Below are 12464 nucleotides of genomic sequence, written 5' to 3'. Positions count from 1 at the left end.
CCCGTACCACTACGAGAGAGTACCCGCCCCCTCGGGACTATCAGGTAACACTACGAGAGAGTACCCGTACCACTACGAGAGAGTACCCGCCCCCTCGGGACTGTCAGGTAACACTATGAGAGAGTACCCCGCCCCCTCGGGACTATCAGGTAACACTACGAGAGAGTACCCGCCCCCTCGGGACTATCAGGTAACACTACGAGAGAGTACCGTACCACTACGAGAGAGTACCCCGCCCCCTCGGGATTATCAGGTACCACTATGATGACTAATGTTGCTAATGATGCTCCTGTTGCTAGCGATGCTAATGTTGCTAATGATGCTAATGTTGCTAATGTTAGTAATGTTGCTAGTGATGCTAATGATGCTCCTGTTGCTAATGATGCTAATGTTGCTAATGTTAGTAATGTTGCTAGTGATGCTCCTGTTGCTAATTATGCTAATGTTGTTAATGTTAGTAATGTTGCTAATGATGCTCCTGTTGCTAATTATGCTAATGTTGCCTAATGTTAGTAATGTTGCTAGTGATGCTAATGATGCTAATGTTCGTAATGTTGCTAATGATGCTAATGTTGGTAATGTTGCTAGTGATGCTAATGATGCTAATGTTGCTAATGATGCTCATGTTGCTAATGATGCTAATGCTGCTAATGTTTGTAATTTTGCTAGTGATGCTAATGTTGCTAATGTTGCTAATGCTGCTAATGCTGCTAATGTTGGTAATGTTGCTAGTGATGCTAATGTTGCTAATGATGCTCATGTTGCTAATGTTGGTAATGTTGCTAGTGATGCTAATGATGCTCTGTTGCTAATGATGCTAATGTTGCTAATGTATGTAATGTTGCTAGTGATGCTAATGATGCTAATGTTGCTAATGTCGTAATGTTGCTAATGATGCTAATGTTGGTAATGTTGCTAGTGATGCTAATGATGCTAATGTTGCTAATGTTGCTAATGATGCTAATGTTGCTAATGCTGCTAATGCTGCTAATGTTGGTAATGTTGCTAGTGATGCTAATGTTGCTAGTGATGCTAATGTTGCTAATGATGCTAATGCTGCTAATGCTGCTAATGCTGCTAATGTTGGTAATGTTGCTAGTGATGCTAATGTTGCTAATGATGCTCATGTTGCTAATGTTGCTAATGATGCTAATGTTGCTAATGCTGCTAATGCTGCTAATGTTGCTAGTGATGCCAATGTTGCTAATGATGCTAATGTTGCTAATGATGCTAATGTTGCTAATGCTGCTAATGCTGCTAATGTTGGTAATGTTGCTAGTGATGCTAATGTTGCTAATGATGCTCATGTTGCTAATGATGCTAGTGTTGCTAATGCTGCTAATGTTGGTAATGTTGCTAATGATGCTCCTGTTGCTAATGATGCTAATGTTGCTAATGTTGCTAATGATGCTCATGTTGCTAATGATGCTAATGCTGCTAATGTTGGTAATGTTGTTAGTGATGCTAATGTTGCTAATGCTGCTAATGTTGGTAATGTTGCTAGTGATGCTAATGATGCTCATGTTGCTAATGCTGCTAATGTTGGTAATGTTGCTAGTGATGCTACTTATGCTAATGTTGCTAATGATGCTAATTTTTCTAATGCTGCTAATGTTGTTAATGTTGCTAGTGATGCTAATGTTGGTAATGTTGCTAATGATGCTCATGTTGGTAATGTTGCTAGTGATGTTAATGTTGGTAATGTTGCTACTGATGTTAATTATGCTAATGTTGCTAATGATGCTAATGCTGCTAATGTTGGCAATGTTGCTATTGATGCTAATGATGCTAATGATGCTAATGTTGCTAATGATGCTAATGTTGGTAATGTTGCTAGTGATGCTAATGTTGGTAATGTTGCTACTGATGTTAATTATGCTAATGTTGCTAATGATGCTAATGCTGCTAATGTTGGCAATGTTGCTATTGATGCTAATGATGCTAATGATGCTAATGTTGCTATTGATGCTAATGATGCTAATGTTGCGATGCTACGAAATAGTACCCGCCCCCTCGGGAATATCAGGTACCACTACGAGAGAGTACCTGTGTACCTTCCTCCTCCTCTTCCTCCCACTGACCCCTGCTCTCTTTCAGGTCCTCAGACGGTTATAAAGGAGGAGCTCCACGACCTCTCCGCGACCCCGGACCCCTACCACCCCCACGCCATGTATCCCAGCATGCACCTGTCCCCGTCAGGTGGGTGTTCGTGAGCCCCGCCCTCGCCCTGGCGCAGGTGTGACTCTCCGCTCTCTCCCACAGGGGGCGCCGGCTGCAGCCCGGGAGTCAACGAGGTCCAGGGCCTGATCCACATGAGCCCAGGCCCCAGCCCCCCGCCCCCCCAGGCCCCCAGCCCGGACTACAGCAGCCCCGCCCACCCGGACACAGGTGCCTCTCCGTTCAGACAGTGTTTGATAAAGTAGTAAAGGAGCATCGGTTCAAACGTGTCGCTTTTCTCTTCACAGAATCATGGTCGAGTATAAGCCCCGCCCCCTACAGTCCCATTGGTCCACAGCCTCAGAGTGGGCGGGGTCAGCATCCGTTACATCACCATCCCTCGACCAATAGCCACTACTGTAAGTGATGACGTCATGTTATTTCAGAAATGTGTCGCGTTGTAACAATTCAGTCGTTTCCACGGCGATAAAGCTAAATGTATAATAATGATAATAAAGTTTAATAATTATAATAATGTCTAATAATTATAATAATGTATAATAACGTTATTTGTTTGACTGATGTTGGTGCCGCCTGTGAAGAACCTCCAGTGACCTCTCTGTGTTTCAGGGCCTCAGCAGCAGAACTCCGCCCCGTACCAGGCGCCAGCGTCCGCTCACCCAGGTACGACTTTACACTCAGGCGGGATTCTGCTCAAACTCTCCTCTGACCTTAGAGTCAGTCTCTCCTCTGACCTTAGAGTCAGTCTCTCCTCTGACCTTAGAGTCAGTCTCTCCTCTGACCTTAGAGTCAGTCTCTCCTCTGACCTTAGAGTCAGTCTCTTCTCTGACCTTAGAGTCAGTCTCTCCTCTGACCTTAGAGTCAGTCTCTCCTCTGACCTTAGAGTCAGTCTCTTCTCTGACCTTAGAGTCAGTCTCTCCTCTGACCTTAGAGTCAGTCTCTTCTCTGACCTTAGAGTCAGTCTCTCCTCTGACCTTAGAGTCAGTCTCTTCTCTGACCTTAGAGTCAGTCTCTTCTCTGACCTTAGAGTCAGTCTCTTCTCTGACCTTAGAGTCAGTCTCTCCGCTAACCTTAGAGTCAGTCTCTTCTCTGACCTTAGAGTCAGTCTCTTCTCTGACCTTAGAGTCTCTCCTCTGACCTTAGAGTCAGTCTCTCCTCTGACCTTAGAGTCAGTCTCTTCTCTGACCTTAGAGTCTCTCCTCTGACCTTAGAGTCAGTCTCTCCTCTGACCTTACAGTCAGTCTCTTCTCGCTCCGCTTCAGTCTCCTCCTCTCCTCAGGTCTGGATTTCTGGTGCTCCATCTCGTACCTGGAGCAGGACGTGCGAGTGGGCGAGGTCTTCAAAGCTCCCGCTTCGTTCCCCGTCATCACGGTGGATGGTTACATGGATCCATCTGGAGGAGATCGTTTCTGCCTGGGACGCCTCAGCAACGTGCAGCGCACGGAGGCCAGCCACCGCGCCAGGTACGTCTGCCCCGCCCACCGCGCCAGGTACGTCTGCCCCGCCCATTTAGACAGGTGTGCCCCGCCCACTGAGACAGGTGTGACCCGCCCACTGAGACAGGTGTGACCCGCCCACTGAGACAGGTGTGACCCGCCCACTGAGACAGGTGTGACCCGCCCATTTAGACAGGTGTGCCCCGCCCACTGAGACAGGTGTGACCCGCCCACTGAGACAGGTGTGACCCGCCCATTTAGACAGGTACGTCTGCCCCGCCCACCGCGCCAGGTACGTCTGCCCCGCCCACTGAGACAGGTACATTTGACCCGCCCATCGGTTAATTTCCAGGGTAACTTTCCCTGGGTAACTTTCCTTCGGTAACTTTCCCCCGGTAACTTTCCCTCGGTAACTTTCCCTGGGTAACTTTCCCTGGGTAACTTTCCCCCGGTAACTTTCCCCCGGTAACTTTCCCAGGGTAACTTTCCCTGGGTAACTTTCCCTGGGTAACTTTCCCTGGTAACTTTCCAACGGTAACTTTCCCTGGGTAACTTTCCCCGGGTAACTTTCCCTGGGTAACTTTCCCTGGGTAACTTTCCCTGGGTAACTTCCCCCCGCTTGTTCCCAGGCTGCACATCGGGCGGGGCCTGCAGCTGGAGCACCGCGGTGATGGAGATGTTTGGCTCAGGTGTCTCTCTGACCACGCCGTCTTCCTGCAGAGCTTTTACCTGGACCGAGAGTCCGGGCGCTCACCAGGGGGCGCCGTGCACAAGATCTACCCCGGGGCGTACATCAAGGTCGGTCACGGGTTCGGGTCCGGGTTCCCGCGGTGAGTCGCTCTAACGCCGTGTGTTTTTCAGGTGTTCGATCTGCGTCAGTGTCACCGAGAGATGCAGCAGGCCACGTACCGAGAGCAGGACCTCAGCAACGGTGAGTCCAGAGTCCAGAGCAGGACCTCAGCCACGTACCGAGAGCAGGACCTCAGCAACGGTGAGTCCAGAGTCCAGAGCAGGACCTCAGCAACGGTGAGTCCAGAGCAGGACCTCAGCAACGGTGAGTCCAGAGCAGGACCTCAGCCACGGTGAGTCCAGAGTCCAGAGCAGGACCTCAGCAACGGTGAGTCCAGAGCAGGACCTCAGCCACGGTGAGTCCAGAGTCCAGAGCAGGACCTCAGCAACGGTGAGTCCAGAGCAGGACCTCAGCAACGGTGAGTCCAGAGCCGAGAGCACTCCTCTTGTACATGTTTTGACCCCGCCTCCCGTTGTACATGTTGTAGGCCCCGGTGTGAGTGCTCCGGGTCAGCCTGCTGAGGGGGCGGCTCCTCTGTGTCCTCTTGTGGTGCAGCTCTCTGTCACCTGTACATGTTTAAACCTCCTGTTGTACATGTTTTGACCCCGCCTCCTCTTGTACCTGTTTTGACCCCGCCTCCTCTTGTACCTGTTCTGACCCCGCCTCCTCTTGTACATGTTTTGACCCCGCCTCCTGTTGTACCTGTTTTGACCCCGCCTCCTCTTGTACCTGTTTTGACCCCGCCTCCTCTTGTACATGTTTTGACCCCGCCTCCTGTTGTACATGTTTTGACCCCGCCTCCTCTTGTACCTGTTTTGACCCCGCCTCCTCTTGTACCTGTTTTGACCCCGCCTCCTCTTGTACCTGTTTTGACCCCGCCTCCTCTTGTACCTGTTTTGACCCCGCCTCCTCTTGTACCTGTTTTGACCCCGCCTCCTCTTGTACCTGTTTTGACCCCGCCTCCTCTTGTACCTGTTTTGACCCCGCCTCCTCTTGTACCTGTTCTGACCCCGCCTCCTCTTGTACCTGTTTTGACCCCGCCTCCTCTTGTACCTGTTTTGACCCCGCCTCCTCTTGTACCTGTTTTGACCCCGCCTCCTCTTGTACATGTTTTGACCCCGCCTCCTCTTGTACATGTTTTGACCCCGCCTCCTCTTGTACCTGTTTTGACCCCGCCTCCTCTTGTACATGTTCTGACCCCGCCTCCTCTTGTACCTGTTTTGACCCCGCCTCCTCTTGTACATGTTTTGACCCCGCCTCCTCTTGTACCTGTTTTGACCCCGCCTCCTCTTGTACATGTTTTGACCCCGCCTCCTCTTGTACCTGTTTTGATCCCGCCTCCTCTTGTACCTGTTTTGACCCCGCCTCCTCTTGTACCTGTTCTGACCCCGCCTCCTCTTGTACCTGTTCTGACCCCGCCTCCTCTTGTACATGTTCTGACCCCGCCTCCTCTTGTACCTGTTTTGACCCCGCCTCCTCTTGTACCTGTTCTGACCCCGCCTCCTCTTGTACCTGTTCTGACCCCGCCTCCTCTTGTACATGTTCTGACCCCGCCTCCTCTTGTACCTGTTCTGACCCCGCCTCCTCTTGTACCTGTTTTGACCCCGCCTCCTCTTGTACCTGTTCTGACCCCGCCTCCTCTTGTACATGTTTTGACCCCGCCTCCTCTTGTACATGTTCTGACCCCGCCTCCTCTTGTACCTGTTCTGACCCCGCCTCCTCTTGTACATGTTCTGACCCCGCCTCCTCTTGTACCTGTTCTGACCCCGCCTCCTCTTGTACATGTTTTGACCCCGCCTCCTCTTGTACATGTTCTGACCCCGCCTCCTCTTGTACATGTTGTAGGCCCCCGCGTGGACGCCCTCCGCTCCCTCTGCGTGTTCCGGGTCAGCCTGGTGAAGGGCTGGGGGCAGCAGTATCCGCGGCGCTGTATCCAGGACACCCCCTGCTGGCTGGAGGTGCACCTGCACCGCGCCCTGCAGCTGCTGGACCAGGTGCTGCACGCGCTGTCGCCACGGCAACACCGTGACCTCTGACCTCCGTCTCCGCGGCGACCGCACCACCTCGCCCCCCCTCCCGCCCCTAAGTGGTACTGCAGCGGGAGCGCTCTCACCGCCGTGCAGTTTCCTCTGTCACAGCGCCCCCTGGTGGCCATTCACTGAAGTGCACATGACAGGTTTAATGACTTCTTTAGGCCAATAAATAATTAGTATTTTATTTTAGTGAAGCAGCGACTTTAATGAGAAGAAAAGTTATTTTCATTTGTTTTGTTGAGCTGCCGACAGGAAGTGACATAGACAGAGGTAACATCTGACAGGAAGTGACATAGACAGAGGTAACATCCGACAGGAAGTGACATCGACAGAGGTAGCATTTGACAGGAAGTGACATCGACAGAGGTAACATCCGACAGGAAGTGACATCGACAGAGGTAACATCCGACAGGAAGTGACATCGACAGAGGTAACATCCGACAGGGCGAACCGGACCCCGACGTGAAGCCGAGGGGTCCCTGTCGGTGCTTATTTTCCCGATAATGACCAGCGTTCTATACATTATCCGCTTATTATTCGGCCATTTGCAACTGAACACACACAACATAAACTTCGTACACTTTTATGAAGGTCGAAAGGTTTATTTAATGACTTCAGTGACAAATAGTTCCCAAAAGTTTGGCTAAGCTAGAAGCAGCACGGCTAGCAGCTAGCCTAGCTACTTAGCTGAAGGTGCAGTTGGAGGAGGTGGTGAATCTCTGGGTAAGTTGAAAGTCAGACTCACGATTCCCCGACTTCTCTCTCAGTGACGGGACAGATAGTGTCGCTGCTACGTACGCGCGGAGTGATATGAAAGACCCAACTCAGACGTCCTTTATCAGGAAATAATGACCGGGAGAACGTTGGGAAATCCCATTCAAATCAACGGAGCTTCTGCTTACGGTGTGAAGAGCCGGATAATAAAATCTTCTAAAAAAATATATTTTTATAGTTAAAGCAGTACTAAGTAACTGGTGCCCCTAGAGGCCATAAGTCGCACTGCAGCTGTCGTACATGTTGTGTTTTTACTCATTAATTGTCCGTGAGAGTAAATCCTGCACTGACAGGAAACACAAAGGGACACATAGGCCCTGCCCAAGTCCAGCTGAGGACCAAACGCAAAGATATTTCATCAGTCCAGTGTATCGTCCGTACGAGCCCGTGTTTTGAGCTTCTGTAAACAAACATTTTCTAAACTAGGTCCCAGAGTGGAAAGATCTGAAAACGCCGTTTACGCTGCGCCGTTGTTACGACGATGACAGCTCCATGAGGACCAAAGAGAAGGACTTTCCTCACCTGATGGTCAGAAAAGCATTAGAAGAAGAGCGTCATTTATGTAGCACCTTTCACAGACATGAGACTCTAAAGAAACGTTACCTCTGTCTATGTCACTTCCTGTCACTTCCTGTCACTTCCTGTCCAATGAGGAAGTGAAACTATAAACATCACACAAATGTCAAACTAAAGAAGAGTGGGTAAAAGTTTGTCATGTGCACTTTAGATGTCAGACGTCCTCAGGCCACAGGGGGCGCTAACGGGTCCAAATCCTCACCACGGTCCAAAGTTTATGCAAGAGACGACGGGCGTGAGGACGCAGTTCCAGCGAGCGCCAGCAGGTGTCGCTGCCCTCTCTCTGTCCCAAACACTCAGACCTCAGTCAAACCTCAGCTCCACCTGGAGCCGCTGGACAAAGATCACAGTTTTTAATACTTTAGCCTAAATATAAAGTAATAAAGTAATAAAGCTAAAGGAGCTAAAGTGCAGTCACGTTAGCTACAAACTGCAGATCTGACACATCAGTGTTTCCCACCAGGCCACGGGTCCAGGTTTGTCTGAGGGCGATATCGATATGCTCGGCCGATATTTTTGACCGATTTTTCCAAATGTCTATAATCCTGTAAAAACCTGTGATTCAATCACAGTTTCTGTTCCTGCTTTGATTAGCTGATGTTAGCACTAGCATGCTGCTGTTAGCACTAGCATGCTGCTATTAGCACTAGCATGCTGCTATTAGCACTAGAATGCTGCTGTTAGCATTAGCATGCTGCTGTTAGCATTAGCATGCTGCTGTTAGCATTAGCATGCTGCTGCTAGCATTAGCATGCTGCTGTTAGCACTAGCATGCTGCTGCTAGCATTAGCATGCTGCTGTTAGCACTAGCATGCTGCTGTTAGCATTAGCATGCTGCTGTTAGCATTAGCATGCTGCTGTTAGCATTAGCATGCTGCTGTTAGCATTAGCATGCTGCTGTTAGCACTAGCATGCTGCTGTTAGCATTAGCATGCTGCTGTTAGCACTAGCATGCTGCTGTTAGCATTAGCATGCTGCTGTTAGCATTAGCATGCTGCTGTTAGCATTAGCATACTGCTGTTAGCACTAGCATGCTGCTGTTAGCATTAGCATGCTGCTATTAGCATACTGCTGTTGTTGACGTTTACGAAGGGAATAAAAAGGAAACGGCCTAAAGATCTACATCTGCTTTATCAAAGTGGATTTACTCAAGTGCATGTACTCGAGTAAATGTAACTAAGTACTTCCACTGGAAACACGTTCATTAAACTCAATGAAACACAGTTTACGACGGGGAAATTGTTCAAGTAACAAAAACAGGAAGTTCACTGGACGAAGTCGATGTCGTCACGACAGCCTCGTCTTGTATAATTCTCCAATATCAGGCCGATATATCGGTCAGATCGGTCATATCGGTCAACCTCTAGTTACAGGGACCCCTGTTTGGGAAACACTGAAGGAGCTCTCTCTTTACTAAACATCTTTATTCCAGCGGCTCTGGGTCCACAGTGAACGAGCCTCATGGAGCCGTGAGCCCGGTTCACCCGGGTTCTTCAAGGTTCTTAAAGGTTCTTAAAGGTTCTTAAAGGTTCAGCAAAGGTTCAGCAAAGGTTCTGTAAAGGTTCCTAAAGGTTCTGTAAAGGTCCTTAAAGGTTCTGTAAAGGTTCTGTAAAAGTCCTTAAAGGTCCTTGAAGGTCCTTAAAGGTTCTTAAAGGTCCTTAAAGGTTCTGTAAAGGTTCTGTAAAGGTTCCTAAAGGTTCTGTAAAGGTTCTCAAAGGTCCTTAAAGGTCCTTAAAGGTTCTGTAAAGGTCCTTAAAGGTTCTGTAAAGGTCCTTAAAGGTTCCTTAAAGGTCCTTAAAGGTTCTGTAAAGGTTCCTAAAGGTTCTGTAAAGGTCCTTAAAGGTTCCTTAAAGGTCCTTAAAGGTTCTGTAAAGGTTCTGTAAAGGTTCTGTAAAGCTTTAAGTGTCTCTTCTTTACCTCGGGGCGGTCGTGTCGTCACTGCCGTGTCACAAACCGGAGCGAGTCGGGTCAAACGTGTGTCTGTGTCGTGGTCGCGGGTCAAACGCTGGTCTGTCTCAAACAGTCCGGCTCAAATCAATAAATCTATATTTATTCAGTCACGGCGTCGTTCCTTCACTTTACGTTTGCACAGGGCGGAGTCGGTACGGGTTTGGATCACAGGCAACATGAACAGACCCACTCGAAACTCAAGCTTTCTTTCTGTTTTTATATCGTGGCGATGCTAAAACATGCGGGGGGGGGAATAACGCTGGGGGGGGGGACAACGCTGGGGGGGGGGATAACGCTGGGGGGGGGGGGGTAACGCTGGGGGGGGTTAACGCCTTTTCTGTCGATGACTCTTGTTTCTCTTTATTTATTGAATGAGTTCTGACCAAAGATCAGCTCCGTCTGTTCCTCACCTGTCGTCTGAAGGCTTTTGTACTGTTTCAACACAGCTTTAATTGTACAAATCTATTACTTTCGAATGTCTACGTTTAATCATTCAATGAAATATTTTGAAGAACGAACGAGTCTCTGTTTTTCTTTCGTGTTCACGAGTTTGTAGAGACTAATGATGCTCCTGTTGCTAATGATGCTAATGCTGCTAATGTTGGTAATGTTGCTAGTGATGCTAATGATGCTAATGTTGCTAATGTTCGTATTGTTGCTAATGATGCTAATGTTGCTAATGTTGCTAATGACGCTCATGTTGCTAATGATGCTAATGCTGCTAATGTTGGTAATGTTGCTAGTGATGCTAATGATGCTAATGTTGCTAATGTTGGTAATGTTGCTAGTGATGCTAATGATGCTAATGTTGCTAATGTTGGTAATGTTGCTAGTGATGCTAATGATGCTAATGTTGCGATGCTACGAGAGAGTACCCGCCCCCTCGGGATTATCAGGTAACACTATGATGACTAATGCTGCTAATGTTCGTAATGTTGCTAATGATGCTAGTGTTGCTAATGTTGCTAATGATGCTAATGTTCGTAATGTTGCTAATGATGCTAGTGTTGCTAATTTTGCTAATGCTGCTAATGTTCGTAATGCTATTAATGTTGCTAATGCTGCTAATGTTCGTAATGTTGCTAATGATGCTAGTTTTGCTAATGCGGCTAATTTTTGTAATGTTGCTAATGATGCTAATGTTGCTAATGATGCTAGTGTTGCTAATGCTGCTAATGTTCGTAATGTTGCTAATGATGCTAATGTTGCTAATGATGCTAGTGTTGCTAATGCTGCTAATGTTCGTAATGTTGCTAATGCTGCTAATGTTCGTAATGTTGCTAATGCTGCTAATGTTCGTAATGTTGCTAATGATGCTAGTGTTGCTAATGTTGCTAATGCTGCTAATGTTCGTAATGTTGCTAATGATGCTAGTGTTGCTAATGTTGCTAATGCTGCTAATGTTCGTAATGTTGCTCTTCAGATTCTCAGTCTGACAGAATCAGTGTCCGTGCCTGTTACTGCTCATGTCTGTCTTATTCACTACCTGCACATTACCCACAATGCTTTGCGACGACCTGGAGGCCAAACAATGGTGAACAATAACTTCTGCAGCTCAGAATTTCTCTCCAACAATGAGTGAGATGCTTTACGCAACTTTTTATAAGAAGAAAAAGCAGTTTTTTTGTGCGTATTTGACCTGGTAGTGACCGAGTGGCTGTGAGTAAAGCGCCTCCACTTTCCATCACGGTGTCTCTACAATGTCTCTACAAACAAACCTTCCAAACAGTTCATCCCGGAGCGTCTGAGAGACACTGATGGAAAGTAAAGGCACCAGAATAACCAGCCACACGGCACTGCAGAAAGAGCCCGACTAAAAACAAGGACAAACATCTTAAAACAAGACAAGACAATTCAGCCAGTGGGTCAGGGTTTTATTCTTGCTAAGAATTCTTATTTCTAGAATATTTTGCTTCATAAAACAAGAAAGAAACACTAAATTTAAGCAAATAAAAAACTAGAATTAAGCAAAATGTCCTCAGAAAATGGAATAATTTAAGGAAAACATTCTTATTTACTGAAAAATTGTGGATATTTTACTTAAATGTTGCTTGATTTAAGTAAAATGTTCTAAATTAAACACATTTTTGAGTAAAATGTTGTTAATAAATACTAATATTTAAGGAAAGTATTGCTGCGCCCGGAGACCCGCCTCCATGATGTGGAGCCAGGCTGATGGTCAGAATCGCCTGCTGGAGGATTCACCTATTGTACATGTTTTTAGTGGTAGACACGGGGAGAACATGCTCCACACAGAAAGGCCCCGTCCTGGTGGGAATCGAACCCGGGACCTTCGAGCTGTGAAGCTGAGGCTCTAACCGCTGTGCCACCGAGCCGCCCACTTTAAAGAATGGAATGTTTTATCTCTCTGTGAGAATCAGTTCTTACATTAAGAGCTGTTGATCTGAGTTTTTCTTAAAATAAGAAAAAATATTCTTTTCAAAAAGTTTTTCTTTCTTGTTACAAGAAAACTAACATGTTTTTAGCAAAAGAAATGGCCAGATTTTATTTCCTAAAATGAGATTTTTTTTCTAAAGAAAACTTTGCTCAGTGAGACATTATTACTTTTTAGGGAAAAAATAAGAACTTATTTCTTACAGTAAGACATGTTTCACTTGCTTAGAATCCACTTTTTGCAGTGTGGTCACTCACTAAGGTCAAATACACAAACATACTTTCACATAAAAAGTCGCACACTGCACCTTTAAGCGTTGGTTCAGTGGAATT

At 47.2% G+C, this 12464-nt stretch overlaps 1 protein-coding gene across 1 annotated transcript in view; it reads left to right on the top strand.

Annotated features, from left to right (window-relative positions):
• LOC306972831 (mothers against decapentaplegic homolog 4-like) overlaps positions 1–6462 on the top strand; it is a 16526-nt gene extending 10064 nt beyond the window's left edge. The window contains exons 5-14 of the mRNA XM_079569538.1: positions 45–206; positions 2003–2026; positions 2098–2199; positions 2263–2388; positions 2466–2576; positions 2788–2841; positions 3458–3641; positions 4244–4412; positions 4476–4545; positions 6250–6462. Coding sequence (XP_079425664.1) covers positions 45–206; positions 2003–2026; positions 2098–2199; positions 2263–2388; positions 2466–2576; positions 2788–2841; positions 3458–3641; positions 4244–4412; positions 4476–4545; positions 6250–6440 — 1193 coding nt within the window. The 3' untranslated portion in view covers positions 6441–6462. The remainder of the gene's footprint in view (positions 1–44; positions 207–2002; positions 2027–2097; positions 2200–2262; positions 2389–2465; positions 2577–2787; positions 2842–3457; positions 3642–4243; positions 4413–4475; positions 4546–6249) is intronic.
• Positions 6463–12464: the final 6002 nt, after the last annotated feature.

Source organism: Gobius niger (assembly GCF_951799975.1).
Source record: "Gobius niger genome assembly, chromosome: 13".
Classification (NCBI taxonomy): domain Eukaryota; kingdom Metazoa; phylum Chordata; class Actinopteri; order Gobiiformes; family Gobiidae; genus Gobius; species Gobius niger.
Note: the sequence above shows the minus strand (reverse complement) of the source record. Positions and strands in the feature narration are given on the sequence as shown.